Source organism: Amphibalanus amphitrite, unplaced genomic scaffold, assembly GCF_019059575.1.
Source record: "Amphibalanus amphitrite isolate SeventyFive unplaced genomic scaffold, NRLGWU_Aamphi_draft 000241F_arrow, whole genome shotgun sequence".
Lineage (NCBI taxonomy): Eukaryota > Metazoa > Arthropoda > Thecostraca > Balanomorpha > Balanidae > Amphibalanus > Amphibalanus amphitrite.
In genome coordinates this window covers 14,053-31,395 of record NW_024881736.1, presented here as the reverse complement: position 1 = coordinate 31,395, position 17,343 = coordinate 14,053, and the positions used below count along the sequence as shown (strand labels likewise).

The 17,343-nt window shown below is 56.5% G+C and overlaps 1 protein-coding gene across 2 annotated transcripts in view; it reads left to right on the top strand.

The window, feature by feature from the left end:
* The window catches only part of LOC122386135 (protein crumbs-like), a 70,850-nt gene that overhangs the window by 43,262 nt on the left and 10,245 nt on the right, over positions 1–17,343 (top strand). For both annotated transcript variants that reach the window (XM_043375019.1, XM_043375020.1), the window contains 10 exons: positions 381–1,507; positions 2,647–2,749; positions 2,982–3,298; positions 3,634–3,828; positions 4,296–4,486; positions 4,766–5,954; positions 6,268–6,406; positions 14,018–14,178; positions 15,035–15,166; positions 16,690–16,830. In XM_043375019.1, coding sequence (XP_043230954.1) covers positions 381–1,507; positions 2,647–2,749; positions 2,982–3,298; positions 3,634–3,828; positions 4,296–4,486; positions 4,766–5,954; positions 6,268–6,406; positions 14,018–14,178; positions 15,035–15,166; positions 16,690–16,830 — 3,695 coding nt within the window. The remainder of the gene's footprint in view (positions 1–380; positions 1,508–2,646; positions 2,750–2,981; positions 3,299–3,633; positions 3,829–4,295; positions 4,487–4,765; positions 5,955–6,267; positions 6,407–14,017; positions 14,179–15,034; positions 15,167–16,689; positions 16,831–17,343) is intronic.

Genomic DNA, 17,343 nt, shown 5'->3' with positions numbered 1-17,343 from the left:
GCGATTGCCTTTGTACGTATGGAGCTACCTTCGTTAGTCCTGGTTGCGCTGGTTTAAAAGTAACCATGAGCCTTTGGTCTGTATACCGATAAGCTTAGAGCGGACGGCTGAGCAGACAAAACTCGCCTACCGTGACACACCGTGACAATTGATGCTTTTGTCTTCTGACCTCTGAACTTAGAGGGTCACATGGCCAGTCGTGTCTATTTCCGGCCTTAGTCATCATTTTCAGTGCCGTTTGTGTTTGCTGTCTCTATCTTATCTTTCCGGTCGTTTCTCTGCAGTCTCGGCCATAGGTATGCGTTATCTCGCTCAACGGACGGGTCGTTGCCGGGAGTTCACTCACCGATATCTCACACCACCGTCCCCTCTGCCTTCAGGGAAAAACTGCGAGACCGACATTGCCGAGTGCGACTCTGCACCCTGTCAGAACGGAGCCACGTGTGTGGAGCGTTCCAACAGCTCTCTGTACCAGCTGCCGGCGCCGGTACCGGGCCTGCCGGACTCCTACGACTTCTCCACGGCCGGCGGCTACCTCTGCCTCTGCGTGCCCGGCTACACTGGCGCCGACTGCGAGACGGATATCGACGACTGCGCCTCGTCACCCTGCCAGAACGGCGACTGTACCGACGGCGTGAACCAGTTCTCGTGTCAGTGCTGGGACGGCTACGAGGGTGAGCTGTGCCAGACGGAAATCGACGAGTGTGAGCGCTACCAGCCGTGCCAGCGCGGCACCTGCGAGGACCGCGTGGCCGACTACGACTGTCTCTGCGAGGAGGGATTCGGCGGCAAGAACTGCTCCGTGGAGCTGACCGGCTGCCTGGACGTGACCTGTCTGAACGGCGGCACCTGCGTGCCGTTCGTGGTGAACGAGACCGAGCACGGCTTCCGCTGCCGCTGCCCGGCCGGCTTCTACGGCCAGCTCTGCCGCGAGGAGACCACTGCCTCGTTCGACGGCACGGCGCACGTGCAGGTGTTCTCGCCGGCCGACACGGACAGCTACACGCTCAGCCTGCGGTTCCGCACCACACTGCCGGACGGCCTGCTGGCAGTGGGTCAGAGCGAGCCCGCCGCAGACCCGGCCGGGGAGGACAGCGGCCTCAGCGGCACCGGCGAGGGCTCCTTCTTCCGCCTCCGGCTGAGCGGCGGCGCGGTGAACTTGTTCAGCTCGATGCAGAGCGACCAGCGCGGCCTGACGGTCGGCGCCGACCTGCACGACGCCGCCTGGCACCACGTGCTGATGACGCTGAACGGCTCCACGGCGGCGCTGGCGGTGGACGGCGCCGGCGCCGACCAGCCGCTGCGCGTCTCCTCCTCCGAGGACACCCGGTTCGCCAGCACGCTGCTGGGCCAGGCGGCACACAGCCGGCTCCAGCTGCTGTTCAACACCAGCGGCTTCGTGGGCTGCATGCAGGACATGGTGGTGGACGGCGTGACGGTGGTGCCGGCGCTGCTGGCCGCCGAGCAGCAGCACAACCTGACGCTCGGCTGTCCCAGGACCCAGCAGGTGAGGCAGTACCGGCGACAGGGGACGGGGAGGTGCCGCGGCGCCGACAGACACACGGGGAGGTGCCGCGGCGCCCACAGACACACGGGGAGGTGCCGCGGCGCCGACAGACACACGGGGAGGTGCCGCGGCCTAACGGACTGTTCAAGGGTATGACTGTTCGCCTCAGTGCGCCGACATAGACAAGGTCAGGCGACAGGGACCAACAATAGCCGACCACGGGACGCCAGACGCAACATTCCATTGTTCAGGCAGTGTCAGCAAATCCCTCTGATCCGGGCGTTTGCTTTGGCTGGACTAATAGAGATGCAAACTTTCCGGAACACCAGCATAATCCAAGCGACTCGAAAAACATTCGTAGACTATCGTATATGCACCGTCCGTTTAGGTCCTGCAAATATAACTGTTTGGCTCGGCGAATGTCGCAGAAAGAGGTCATCGAAGAACCGCGAAATCGCTCGCTCTCTTGAGAAGGGCGCATTAGTTTTTCACCCTAAAGCAAAACACGTCACTATTTCTAACCGGGCTTAAGGTTCATTCTAGGCTTTCAGTTTATTTATTTGTTTATTAGTCCGAAACCAGCCACAGGCCAGGGCCCAGTTACGTCGACTGCAGTCAGTAGGTATTGCATTCAAAAGTTTGACTCGACGCTAGCCTTTACTGGCCGGTAGTTTGATCACTTGCCGACTACATAGTAAGGAAACTTAGTTTCATTGCCGAAAATGAACACTTCCTTCAAACTCAAGGCTAGCAAAACTAGCCTTTTGCTAGTTTCTGAGAATTGTCAGCTACTTCAGCGCTAACTACATGTGTAAGGAGTTTGCAAAGTTCGCACTCACTGGAACTACCTGCTGACGTAGGTGCGAAACAACGCCTGCTGCCTGTACCATTGGCCTTGCATTGAGCGATGAAATTTAAAGCCGCTTTTGTTGGGAGAGTAGTTGGCTTACCTTGAGCTCAGCCCTTTGTATTTCTTTATATTTATTATATGTTTATGCTGTGTTGAAGCATACTCGTTAAATGGGTTAAGCTGTGTCGTAAAAAGCCTACCCCTGCTTACGAAGAACGACTGTTAAAACCGGCGTGCGTCCGTGTCTCTCAAGGTTTCTGACCGGCGGGCGGTGCTGTGTTCGTTTCAGTGTGAGCCGAGCCCGTGTATGAACGACGGCGCCTGTGTGGACCTGTGGAGTCAGTACCGCTGCGACTGTGTGCGACCTTTCCTCGGCGCCGTCTGCGAGAAAAGTGAGTCTGAGTACACGCCGGCGATTATGTAGAACGGACTTTGTGCATTTTGTTCTAAAAACTTTTCGTGGTGTAGGACAGGTCTTTTCGTGTTCGGCATTGTGCACTTGTATGACATCAAAAATTTCATTTGCGATGGGCATTGAATGAAAGGAGTTGTTATATGGCAACATGACATAAAAGTCTCCCATTGCTTTGACCTCTAACGCCCCCTCCCCTCCGTTGTCGACAGATATTACGGCGGCCACGTTCAACCACGAGACCTCGCAGGACTCTCTGGTGTCCGTCTCCGTGGAGCCGCAGTTCTCCGACTCTCTGGCTCAGTTCGTCGACCTGTCTCTGTTCGCGCGCACCAGGCAGCCGACCGGTCTGCTGTTCTACCTGGGCTCGGACACCTCGGAGGTGCTCTCCTCGGGTGGGATACCTACCTACCTGGCGGCCGAGCTCAGCGGCGGCCAGCTGCTGGTCCGAGTCAAACTGGACGCGGAGGAGGAGGTGCTGGACGTTCCCGGGCCGCGGCTCGACGACGGCGTCAACAACCTCGTCAGGGTGAGTCCGGGCGAGCGGTGGAAGGGAGTGGTGCCCGGCGGAGGTGCGTTTTGCAAGTGAAGGGCAGGTGCTGGTTTGAGTTTTAACTAGACAGTTTATAGAGCTCTTGAAATACTGTGGTGATTGTCACTTATTTATGTTTTTGGTTTGGCAAAAAAACAGCTACTTTTCACGCGTTATGCTCAGTAATTTTGTTTATCTTCTTCACGGGTCTACAATTGCTGGGCTTCAGTCCTTTACACCTCTATCGAGTTTCTATGTCACGAAGTGTGTAGCTATCGACAACGACCTGTCACGAACTTGACCCCCCCCCTTCTCCCACTCTCCTTCTGCAGGTGGTCCGTAACGGCAGCTCGCTCTCGGTCTCTGTGAACGGCGAGGAGCGTCTGGAGGCGACTCTCGGCTCCGGCGGCGACCTGGCCGCCTCCATCCTCTATCTGGGCCACGTGCCGGAGCCGGTGCGCCGCCGACGCCGGCAGCTGGAGCGCGACGCCAGAGACGAGTTCAAGGGCAGCATCCAGGACGTCAGGGTCAGTGGCCGGGTGGGCTATGAAGGCACTACTGGGTCAGTGGTCATTGGCCAGGCGGGCTGATCTGGGCAGGGGCCACGGGCTAGGGTTGCTCATGTAACTTGCAGACTACCCACAGCTGTGTTTGGTGATACGTTTGTTGTGAAGTTCATGAGTATCATGCTACTTTCAACTCGCATGTTGGCCGTATGTGTATCGAAGTGGCATTCCGTCTGGTTAGTTAGTGCCCAAAATGTCTAGTTTCATGACAAGAAAGTGGTTCATCTCCGGGACCAACTCGGCTGGATGGCACCTAAAACAATGGCTGAATACCATACTCGATAGCCCCGTTTGGAGGGTCACCCGTCGGACCCTCAGTGGCATCAGAAGTCAGACTAGTGTACGTAGATTGCGGAATAAAGCTGTAATAAAGCTTATTACTTGTCTAGACCGAAACCTGACCTGACCTGTCAACTATTGGTCCTCAGGTGGTGAACAGCGCGGGTCAGGTCCGCCTGGTGGAGTTTTACCCTCTGCTGGACCCCGAGCTGCGCCTGCCGCCGCCGCTGGGGGAGGTGACCGGTAACCGGGTGCTGGCCGGATCGGTCAGTGACGACACCTGCCGCGAACAGCCGTGCAGCAACAACGGCAACTGCACCGTCACATGGAACGACTTCAGGTGAGAGGGGAGGGGAGAAGAGGGGAGATGGATGCAAGAAATTGTATTAGGCATGTACGCGTGATTTCGATCATGTTTATGGAAGAGCTTACTTTCGTGGAGGTGTGACAATGTGATATGTAGCGGAAAGTTCCTGTGCGTTATGGATGCTTCGTTTCTGGGGTAAACGATGTTTTTAAAGGAGATGTATAATTCCTGGATAATTTCTTCAGCCTTGCCGGCTGTAGGTACTCACCTCCCCTCGTCAGTGTGTCTGACCATCTCTTTCTCTGCCTGCAGCTGCGCCTGTCCGCGCGGCTACAAGGGCCACACATGTACCGATCTGGAGTACTGCGTGTGGCACCAGTGTCCGGCCGGGGCCGAGTGCCGAGACCTCGCTGACGGCCACGAGTGCGTCACCAACGTCACCTTCAACGGCGCCAACAGTTCGGCGGCGTACTCTGCGCTGCTGGGCGGCGCGGCGCCGCTGCCGGCCTCCCTGTCGGTGGTATTCCGGAGCCGGGCCGGCGGCCGGCTGCTGTCGCTGGCCGCCGGCGCCGTGTCGCTGCAGCTGACGGCCGAGGGCGCGCTGCTGCGCTGGGCCGACCAGCAGCTGACCGTGGCCGCCGAGCAGCCGCTGCTCTCCGGCGAGTGGCGCACGCTGCTCCTCGAGTGGGACGCCGCCGAGCTGCGGCCGACGCTGGACGGCGCGGCGCTGCCGCCGCTGGCGCTGCCGGCGCCGCTGCAGCTGCAGACCCTGCTCACGGGCGGACAGGTAGTGCTGGGCGCCGACCCGGCGGCCGCCGACCCGGCACCGCCCTACCGCGGCTGTCTGTCGGCCGTGCGCATCGGCGGCGTGCTGCTGCCGTTCCTGGCTGACGCGGCCGTCAACAGCTCGGCCGCCGACCGGTTCGTGGTGCGTGAGCCGCTGATGTCAGTCGAGCCCGACTGCACCGTCTGCTACCAGCACGAGTGTCGCAACAACGGCTTCTGCGCGGCGCCTCAGCAGCAGTTCGAGTGCACCTGCCCTGCCGGCTTCAACGGCTCCACGTGCGAGCACAACATCGACGAGTGCGCGCTGGGCAACGACTGCACCAACGGCGCCACGTGCCGCGACGGCATCGACGAGTACACGTGCGACTGCGTTCCCGGCTACGTGGGCGCCTTCTGTGAGACGGAGATTGACGAGTGTGCGCCGCAGCCGTGCCAGCACGGCGCCACCTGCCTCGACCAAATCAACAACTACACCTGCGTCTGCACAGACGAGTACATCGGCCGCAACTGCGAGCAGATGAAAATCGTCAACTGCACACACGACCCGTGCCGTAACGGCGCCACGTGTCTGGACGTGTTCGAGGGCGCGCTGGCCGTCAACTACACGTGCCAGTGCCCGTTCGGGTTCGACGGACGCGACTGTGAGCTGGTGACGGACTTTTGCGAGTCGTCACCGTGTCTGAACGGAGCCACCTGCACGTCACGGCCGGGAGAGGTGAGCAGAGGGCGACACTGCGGCCGCTGCACGCACGGCAGACGAGATGGGCAGGGTGTCAGGGGGGGGGGGGAAGTTGAGGAGTCTCGTCGCGGATTTTACTTATCTTACGGGCTATTTCTTGCTTAGTAGTATGTTGTCTTTACTTGCCATCCTTGTGTCATTTTTTAATCATCCGCTGTTTACTTTTTTTTTAGTGTAGTCTTGGCGTCAACTTAATCTGCTTCCACGATTGACAATCACTCATCGTCAACTACAAACACGCACGGGTGTGCCTTATCATCCATCTAACCCGTCCCCTGCGCCGCCCCAGGGATTCCTGTGCCAGTGCGCGCCCGGCTTCGGCTCGGAGACTTGCGACGTGAACATTGACGAGTGCGCCTCGTCGCCGTGTCTTCACGGAGGCACCTGCGTCGACCAGGTCAACATGTTCGTCTGCATCTGTCCAGAAGGTAGGTGGGACTCGTGGAGGGCTCGAGGAAACTGCTGAGGGCTGACTGCGTGAGCTTACCGCAGATTGCATAATCGTGGAAATGTAAAAGAAGCTGCGTGGAGTCTTCAAATGCTGTCTCTTCGTACGTTCTATTGTAGGATCGAGTAATAAGTTTGTAAGATCTCGTGTAATACCTAAAGTTGTAAGATCGTAATACGTCAGATCCCGTGGCTGCGTTAAATGCAGGCGACAAATAGTCGGGCGCAGGTCAAGAAGTTGAAACGGTAAGCCGTTACTGCCACGGTAGCTTGAACTTTGAAGACTTATCCACCGGCTACTGGATGGTTTCGGCCTCATCACGGTGACTATAAATAGGCCTCATCGCCGGTTTTGTTGAGCTGTGAATGAATTCGGCTAGTGGATCCGGATTGATTTGATATGGTCGCTGCTCATAGCTGTCTCGGCCGGGGAGAGAAATGCAGTCCCATCTGAAAGATGCCGCTGTCTGTCCCGAAATGACCTACACTGGGCCTCGGCTCGGCGGCCTATTTCTGGGCACACTGTAGATAGGACGCGGCGCCTTATTACTGAGGGTGATGAACCGCACGGCACGGTCTGGACAAAGCAGCTGAAACAGCCTGAGTGTGATGTAACTTTTTAGGGCGCCGTTTGGGTTTATTGGCGCCTTCTGTGCAGGATTGCTTTACTGTTGGACGGCTTGAGGTTATCTGGCTATCAAAGCCCTGTCGCTGTTAGTTGAAAGTGCTATCACTTCTTTTGATAGCGTTGACGAAAACGGTATCTTTTGTTTGCTTAAATGTTTAACTCTAACACTGGCTTTCAATTCACGCTCGTGTAACTTGGTACACTCGGGGGCAGATTGATGTTCCACCACTCCCTACCCATCGGGCGATCCCATGGCTCAGCACTGGCTGCTGCCAGTGTTGCCTGCCCTCAGCACTGCTCAGCACTGCCTGCCAGTACCAGTGCTGTCAGTGCTGCCACTGGCAGCAGCCAGTGCTGAGCCATGGGAGCCCGATGGGTAGGGAGTGGTGGAACATCAATCTGCCCCCGAGTGTACGGGGACAATGTGCACGAAAAAAAATCATGATTAGTTAACATTTTTGGAAAGTTCGAGGTGACTAAATTGAAATGGTCTTTTCGAGTAGGCTGGCTTTTCGAGTAGGTGATGTCTACCTGTGCTAAGTTTCATAATTTGTTTATTGCGGGACATTGTTTCTCCTTTCTTTGAAGCCGCTGTAAGCACGTAAACTACTGTTTATCGCGTTACGTGCTATATCGCTGTGCAGCTCTAAAAAAACATCGTGTAATTTGAATATTTTATTGAGGACTTAGGTACGTAGTCAAGCTGTACGACTTTGCGATAATGGCGACATATGTGTGTGTTTGGTGCACGGTCGTATTGCCATCGCAAATCCAATTCGGGATATTACAGTGTTGCACTGCTGATTGCGCACGAAACCAAACAAGCTGACGTTCTTAACTCACTTCATTTATAGCAGCAATAGAAGACCAGTTAAGAGAAGCCAATCTATTGAGCTAGCGAAAGGCACCGCAGTAACCTTTCTAACCAGTTGCACCTGTGAGGACCTACCATGAGTCGATGATTAAAGTTAGTGCACGCTGGAGCTATCTTTAAAGGCCTGCTCTCGTCCATGATTAGTTGGAAGCTGACTTGTCTAAATCTGTTCGGATGTTCATTAGTGTCTGGCTCCGGGCGGGACTGGGCTGACCTTCCGTTGTATCAAGTTGGCTGGCGGGACTTCAACTCGGGGAACCGGGAAGTGGTACTCTCGATTATCCCTCCCTCTCTCCCCTCCCTCTTTCCCTGTTGCCGATCTGCATTGGACAACGATCGGTGAGCATGGAACTGCGGGGGGGGGGGGGGCGTTCTGTCGGGCCGTATTAGTCACTGAGCCGCCGGGCCGGCCTCGCTGGTTCAGACCCATACTGACACAGCTCCCCGGTGGCCCAGCGCCCGTCCATAATCAGACACTCTTTCACCGGCGCCGGCAGTGTGTCCCGCAGTTCCATCAGCGGCCGGCGGGGCGAATTCATTCGCCGCCGCCGCGGACGTGCCGCCTCATCAGGCGGACGGCGATATTGTTTCGCCGCCCGGCCGGCGGCCGTGAGCTATTGTTCACCTGGGCGGCGGCCGTGGTTGGGCGCGCGACCGACAGATGTCTCTGGGTGTCGGTCGGTCGATAGCGGGCCGTTTGGCCGACCCGTTCAGTCCGGTTAAATATTGTATCGCACCATGGCTCGGTGCCGGTGAGCGGCCGTCGTCGTCATCTCCCGGCCGGATCGCCCCGCTCCGGTCCGGGCGGGGAGAGCAGAGGGGAGGGATAGAGGGAGGAGCAGACTGGCTGCCCTCCAGAGGTGGCGATAAATGACTGTCCTGGACCGATTTGACAATGTGCCGACAGCTGATCGTTCCCACTCGTCACGGTTTCAGCTATCGCTTCCATTACAACCACTTAATCTGCACATTTACCGCGTATCTGCGCCGTGATGCTATAATAGGATGCTTCGTCCTCATTATAGTTTTTTTTTTGCGCTGTTTTTACGCAAGCTATCGATACCTATTTTGGTACGGGTCTCCGTTCCGTTTCTGTTTTTGTTTTATTTATCTGGGGCATCTCCGTCTCAGTCTACCGTCTCTGACGTCCAGTCCGTACCGTCTGTCGTCACCGCCGTTCTGCCTGCCGTCTCCTGCCGTCTACCGTCTCCTATCGTCCCAACTACCGTCCGCGCCGTCCTGTGCACCTCCCCGCCCGCCTGCCGTCTCCCCGTCTGCCGTCTGCGCCGGAGATGTATGGCGCGCCGTTCCCTGGCCGTGACGGAAGTGTACCGACGCCGCGCCGCGCCGATGGCGTCATTCTCAGAAGGCCGTCATCCATTGTCGGCGCGGCTATCGGCCGCCGGCGCCACCGGCGCGCTGTTTTCGACTGTAGCCGAAAACGGAGGCCACAAACACCTGATGGCCGCCAATCAGGGAGTTTATTCGATCGCAATCAGATTTAATTAGTGTCGTGCCGTGTTGTTTTGATGTTCGTGGACTCTGGCGCTCAGCGCCCTAAGGACACGTTTTCCTTTTGTTTACAGCTACGGGGCAGAACTTCTGTTTGGTCTATTTTTGTTCGCCCGTTATTTACATGTCAGTGTCAGGACTAATGTGCAAATATACGTGATCAGTCGTTAGCTGGAGGTCATAGATCACGGCGATATTACATTACAGTGCTGGCCGTCGGTGCTGTGCCCGTGGTGCAGGTCGTGTGTATCAATGTGCGCCGCCCGCTCGATGTCCAGTGTGTGTCGTCGGTCACGTTTTCCAATCAACAATCGCCATCCATTGTGTCATGTCGGGGCGGTGCTGGATCGTCCTGACGTGCACGCGGCAGCGGCCGGCCGCTCGTTGCTATCGTAACAATGGCGGCTCAGTGGTGTACGGCCTGCTCGGCTGACACCGTCCGTGACTAGCCTGACAGGCATTTACTGTCGGTGGGTAAATTAAATGTGTGGTGTGCAGCGCTCTACCAAAGCTCGGACTACAGAGGAGCGGAGGAGCAGCCGGGCTGGTGCACCGACCCACGTATTGTGTGCGTAGCAACACGCCGGCTCGGAAATGGCACGGCGGAGGATATCCGTCGGTGTCGCACATTTCCACAGGGAGCGACAGAGAAATCAGAGGACCGGCGCCCGTATTGATACAGGCCGGGCCGGGTAGACACCATCAGTGCCCGGGGATGTCCCAGGCGACCGGCGCTGGATCTGCCCGACCGGTGAGCGGGACGCTATTGGACGGCAGACGTGCGGCGGCTGGCTTTGATCGCATTCAGACGATACCCCCCGATGTTTTTGTAATGAATAGTCGCTGGTTCGATGGCCCACTGACTGCTCCATGTCAAATCGGAACTAACGTCAACCGCTGCGGGTTCAAAATTATTGGAAGTGTGCCTTCAAATATTTCTCAGAGAGCCTGACGCAAAAAAGAAATCAAAGGAGTGGCAATCGTTTTGATAAAACGGTTGGACGGTGGATCGCCAGGTCTCCCCCGCCCTCTCCATCTCCGTCTCCCTCTCCTTCTCCCTCTCCCTCTCCCTCTCCCTCGCCCATCTCCCTCTTCCTCTCCCACGAGGAACGGCGCCGCCCATCGCACCGTCCAGCGATACCTCGGTCTAGGTGTATCGATAATACCTCCATCCGTTGCGTCCCAGCGGCCGCCGCGGTGCCTGCCGCCGGCCGCCGCGGTGTCTGCCGCGCTGCCCCAGCTGCGGAGACGGTCGGTGTCGTTTACCGGCCGCCGAGTGAGGTGGGACGCCCGCCGTATACGGTGGGACGCCCGCCGTATACGGTGGGACGCCCGCCGTATACGGTGGGACGCCCGCCGGATACGGTGGGACGCCCGCCGGATACGGTGGGACGCCCGCCGGATACGGTGGGACGCCCGCCGGATACGGTGGGACGCCCGCCGAGTGAGGTGGGACGCCCGCCGGATACGGTGGGACGCCCGCCGGATACGGTGTCGGTGTGTGGGCGGGATGACACCGCCCGGTCAGATGGGGGTAGGATAGGGTGCAGCTGGCTATCAGAGGAATTCGTCCGAGATAATGCTAGGTGAGGTGGAAGAGAATGGAGAGATGGAGAGATATTATTGCATTTGAAAAATAGACTGCAGCGTGTCTGAAAGCTCGGATATTGAAACGGAATGGAAGGGAATAGATACATCTGGGGCAAGACAGGCCTGTGTGCTTCAGCCGAGAGCCCGACGCAACTTCCCAGAACACACCCGAGCCAGAATGAAGAACGATAAAGCGTGAACGGCATATCGAGACACGATCCAGATGGCTGAACACTGAACAACAAAGACGCATTGGAATACAGGGTGGACCAAAAAGGATGGAAACATTTTGAACTCGCATAAAATATGTGTTATTGCATGCAGGTGACTGAAAATGATACCAAACGAGAGTACATTTCGTGGAAATTCATAATGACATCTCTCTCATCTGCTTTCTCACGTTTTCAGTCTCCCACAGCAAATGTTCGAAAAGACCACTTTTGCGAGACAGGCAAAGAGCGGCCCGCCTGGCTGCTGACGCGATAGCCCGATGACACATGTCCGCTGGTTTGGCTCGCACAGCCTTGGTGATCACTCTCTTCAGGTAACAGATGCCTTTAGAACCTTCCTTGTAGACCTGGCCTTGAGATGACCCCACAGGAAAAAAATTCATCGGGGTCAGGTCAGGCGATCAGACAGGCCAGTTCCGACAGGCTCTGCGGGATATCAGCCGGTCACCAAAGTGGTTCTCGCTCCACTTGAGCGTTGTTTCGCGATGTGAGGAGGCGCACCGTCTGGCTGGAATCACATGAGGTCCATGAGACTGCCATACTTCGTTTGGGCTCACTTCAACAACTTCTTTAGTGTCGCTTGGTAGCGCGTTTGGTCGTCAGTCACGGTGTTGTCGCTCCCATCCTCGAACCGAAGTGGAACTGGCCTGTCTGTCTTCTCATCTGACCTATGGATTCCTTTCCTGTGGAGTCATCTCAAGGGCCAGGTCTACATGGAAGGTTATGTAGGCCTCTGTTATTTGAAGAGAGCGATCACCAAGGCTGTGCGAGTCATACCAGAGGACATGTGTCATCGGGCTATCGCGTCAGCCGGCAGGCGGGCCGCTCTGTGCATGTCTCGCAAAGGTGGCCTCTTTGAACATTTGCTGTGAGAGACTGAAAACGAGAGAAAGCAGATGAGAGAGATGTCATTATGAATTTCCACGCAATGTTCTCTCGTTTGGTATTATTTTCAGTCACCTGCATGCAATAACACATATTTTATGCCAGTTCAAAATGTTTCCATCCTTTTTGGTCCACCCTGTACATCAATACTCGGAGAAAAGTCTCCCCCGACTCCTCAGAGGAGGCCGGTGGTCATAGCCCGTAGGCAGCCGCGTACGCTCGAGTCGCGGCCGGTATATGATGTCCGTAAATGATGCCCGTATATGATGTCGGGAGATAATGTCCGTGTCTGCCCGGAATCTGCGGCCAATCTCACACCGGGTGTCGCCCTTCGGATCACCGCTGTCCGCCGTCCGGACTGATGGGATGGGCCAGTCTGCGTGGACTGGACTCTGCTCCTTCGGGATGGACGGACTGGTCAGTCAATGGCGAACGACTCGTCCGCCCGGGAACTTCCACTCTATCTCCCTCTCTTTCTCTCTTCCATCTCTCTCTCTCTCTCTCTCTCTCTCTCTCTCTCTCTCTCTCTCTCTCTCTCTCTCTCTCTCTCTCTCTCTCTCTCTCTCTCTCTCTCTCTCTCTCTCTCTCTCTCTCTCTCTCTCTCTTTCTCTCTCTCTCTCTCTCTCTCTCTCTCTTCTCTCTCTCTACCTCTTCCTTCCTTCCTCCCTCCCTCCCTCCCTCCCTCTCTTTCTCTTTCTCTTTATCTCTCTTTCTGTCTCACTCTCTCACTCTCTCTCCCTCTTCCTCTTTCTCTCCCTCCTTCCCTCTCCCGCTCCGCCGAGCGCCACACCCGGTGACGGCCATCACCCGGAGACCGTCTCCGTCTGCCGAGCAGCTGCGCTCATACAGTGCCGCCGGCAGCAGCGGCGCCCGGCCGCCGGCCGGCGTGGTGTGATTTCCGGGCCAGACGGCCATCCTATCTCGACATCGGCCGGCCCCGTAGCTGAGCGGCCGTTGGCCAGAGCTGCGCTGTCACTGAGCGGCCTTAGAGCAGATGGGATGGTGCTGAGCACGGCTCAGAGGCAGCTTTGCATGTGTCTGAGATGGTCGGCTCGCCGTAGTTGATCCGGGGTCAGAAGGGCGTGACACCGTGAACCTCGCCATGACCCGCACCCGGACCGGTATTAGCAGTTTGGAGCGGTCCCAGCACGGTTTGGAGCGGTCCCATCACGGTTTGGAGCGGTCAGCGAGGTCGGGAATGGTTTCAGGGAAACCGGTTCTCAGAACTGAAGACGCTCAGTGGTACGCACAGGGCAACTCCAACGCTTTGTAGTACCCAGGACGTAATCTGCGGTATCACTCCGGCGGTTTCATCACCCTTACCTTACGTATATGTGGACCGTTGCATTGGCACCCAGGCCGCGTGTCGCCCCGGTTTGTCGCCCCGGGTGGTGTTCGTATCTATCACGGCAGAGTCCGATGTGGTCTGCGGACCGTCCGCCGGCGCACAGCCGCTGTCCGACCAGATACCGCCGGGGATGTTCCGCTTCCCGCCGAGGTAATTCAGTTTCTCACCCGCCATTCGTCACACGTGACCTGAGTGCCAGATGGAATTAGATTGGGACTCACCGCGGCATCTGACGTGGCCGACCGTTCTTAGCGCCACCATATGGCTGTGGCCATCCCTGCGAGTAAACAGATGTGTCCTGCAGCATGTGACCTGCATGGGCCTCTGCAAGACTGTTTTGCCAGGGAATTGGGCAAAAAATAGAATGATGTATGACGATGACTGCATTGGCGCTGATGTCTACCGTTGATGCGGATGAGGTAGGTATAATCACCGTCTAACCCTGCTACCTGTGCCCAGTTGTATGAGTTGCCTGTTTGAGTCGCCATCCGACCTGGCCTGACCTGTGTGCCCTCTCCCCGGCAGGCTGGACGGGCCGCCGCTGTGACGAGGACATTCCCGAGTGCCAGTTCCCGATCTGTCGGAACGGCGGCAACTGTACAGAGCTGGAGGGCAGCTTCGAGTGCACCTGTCCAGAGGAGTTCTGCGGCAAGGTGTGCGACCTCGACAACCACTGCTTCGGAAAGGTGAGAAAAATACAAGGGAAAAATAGAAAAATACGTGATATAACCACAAAGCACATTTCCTGTTTTGATAAATGTACTTTTTAAATTGCATCAACATAAAAAACAAAGCAACCATTCTCCGTAACCTGTAGGGAGTTTCGACTAAGTCTTTCTACCACGCCTTTCCTCCCCTTTCTCCCTCCCTTCAGCGATGCGAGCCTGTAGGCCTGTCTGTCGCGGCACCGCGTGAGTATCCTCACCCCATCCCTTCCTCCCTCCATCCCCTTCCATCCGCCGGACGAACGGCCGTTTTTCCGCCCCGCTGAGCGATCGAGTGGCCCGTACGGCCGCCGCTGACGTCCGTCCGTCCGGCTGGTCAGACGGTCTAGCCACCCAATAACGCCGCATGCATATTGCATGGCCGGAGTGGGCCACACCTGGCGGGGCGGCCTCATAAAGGCAGCTGGTATGCCGCCCCCTCCCCCAGCGGTCGCCGAGGCCGGCCGACCTGCGACCCTCAGTTCCCATGGCTGCTAATGCTGATTTGTGGCTATTGACAGGGATAGCGCGATGGAGAGGGGTCAAGAGGCGGTAGTGCCGTTATTTGACAGACATTTTCCCCAGCATTGAGTGTGCGTGGGGAGAGGGGGGAGGCGGAACAAGTCGGAAGCTGATGTTTTTGTTGGGTGTGGTTGTTGATTAGTTTGTTTTGGCAGAGTTCACCTAAATGTCGTTGACTTAGCACGGCTTTGGAAAATGGGATAACACTAGGGTCTGACTGATGTAATTCTGTCACCCGGATTATTTGATCAGTCATTTTGTTCTGTCACAGTTGTCACTTGCCCGTCCCTCACCGGACCTATCTTTCCTCCGCCAGACGGAGGAGGATGGCTGTAAGAATGGCGGCATCTGTGTGCCCTACTGCATGGGCGACCCCAACAACTACGGCATACACAACACCACGTGTCAGTGTGTGGACGGCTACTCAGGCCCCACCTGCGAGGAAAAGGTGAGGACCGTGAGGGGAGTCTCTGTCAGTGTGTGGACGGGTATTCGGGGCCGACCTGCGAGGAAAAGGTGAGGACCGGGCTCTCTGTCAGTGTGAGGATGGCTACTCGAGACCGACCTGCGAGGAAAAGTTGGTGACCGGCCTGGAGGTGTGCGCGGTGGTCTGTGTCCAGTGGGGAAGGTGATGATTCGTTACAGAGGTGGTTATAATTATAGGGATGTGGCCTGGTTTTGTTGTGCTGCCTTCGTTGCATTGGGTTGCGCATTGTGCGCTGGAGGTTGAATTCGGGGCAATCGAGATGCAATACCAGGTATAGTGATACGATCAAGCTGGTTTGCCTACAACAGTTGCATTATATTTTTACCACCTTAAAGCTGCATTCCAAACTTACCATTAAATGCGTCAAGATTTAGTCCCGGGACACCGGCGTCCGCTTCTCTCCGCCGCCGCTAGATGGCAGCAGTGGTGAACGCCTGGAGAGGTATACTGTACCGCAAGGCAGGGCATCCAGTTTCGGAGCCGGAATTGAACGAGCCTGATTTAGTGGTTTGAAACAAAGACTGAAAAGCTGGGTATCAATGGCCAGTAGTTTAGGATAATGCATTCGAGGATCATGTGACTGAAAATGTGTAACTCTTTTAACTACTGGCTACTGCATACGGTAGGAGGCATCAATTAGGTATTCATACCGGACGATTTTCTTGGCGCATTCAGCAAATTTCCGCTTGCAGTACGAGCTCCGCTGATTCTGGTGGTTTTGCCCTAAATTTCACCGTAGAGTGCTAACTCATTATCGAACCCCTGTTTTGATTTGACTGGATACCCGTCCCTGGAAAGACGACAAATGCTGGCTTCGCGTTAAGATTATGATAATGAAAGTGTTAAGCCGCGGCTGTGCTGATATCACCGTGTCTGCGGGGGGGGGGATGGTGCCGGGGTGGGGGAGGGTGTTTGTCTACTGCTCGTCATATGGGCGGTGTCGCGCCGGGACGGGTTGTTTACCATTCCACCGATCCACGCGCCGCCCCGAGGCTAAGCCGAGGCGCGGCGTCGACCGGACGACTGAAAATGATAACCGATGTGGGCCGTCGCTCCGGGGCACGCGGGCGGACTTTAAATAGTGACGGGACAATTTGCCTAATTTGGGATGGTGCTGGCACGCCGGTGTTATTTCGCGACCGAACTGACGCGGTGGATGACGTGCCGATCCTGTAATGTCCCGGACAGCTGATGACGAGGAGATATTGTATGCTGTACCAGCCCCTAACCGTGGGCTGCTCTCAATCTGTCGCTTGACTTTGTCACCCGCTGCTAGCAGACAGCGGTGACAGGTGGGACTGTTCCCATATTTTCAAAGCCCTCTTACCATTGTCCAACTGTGTTTGTTTTCCTTCAGAGCTGCCGTAAGTGTTAGCTTCTCGTTAGTTTCAGTCGGCTATCGCGATGTTTTACTTCTGTTTTCAGTCTCAGACTGTTCGCATTGTGTTTGTGGTGGCTGACGCAGTGTTTTACCCCCGTTTCAGTCTCAGACCGGTCAGATTGTGATGGTGGTGGCACCTGTACTGGGCATCCTGCTACTAGCCGCCATCGTTGGCATGGTGATATTCACCACGATGGCCAAGAACAAGCGGGCCACGCGCGGCACCTACAGCCCGAGTCGACAGGTGAGCAGTCGGTCTCTGACTCACCCAGGGGTGACTCGAGTCCGACAGTCACCGGGGGCGCCAGCGGCAGTGAGGCCTGGTCACGCCACCTGACTCATTGGTCCCATCATTTGGCGGCAGTCGGACCAGGCGTGTTTTGGCGTTGGAAGCCCTCTAGACGGGCCCATTAGGTGAAGGTGGAGCGGCCTATGAAGAGCCGGCGGGCATGAGACGGCGTCTGGCCAGGGAATTGTCGTTAGATAATAGTCCTGTGCTGGAACTGTCACGTGGAGTAGTGAGCTCCCTTAGTCATCCCATTGTATTACTTCGTTAACTGCTGCAAATGGCCGACTGTCAGGGACGCTCCATGACAAATGAACTTAGCTCAGGCGTGAATTTGCATCATTTAATTACGCTACGGCTGAACAAAGAGCATATCCTCACACTGCTAAATGGGACAAAGTTAACATACGTGACGAGTTTTCATTTTAGTCTGTCGTAAACCCAACGCTAATGAATTGCTCCATAAAGTTA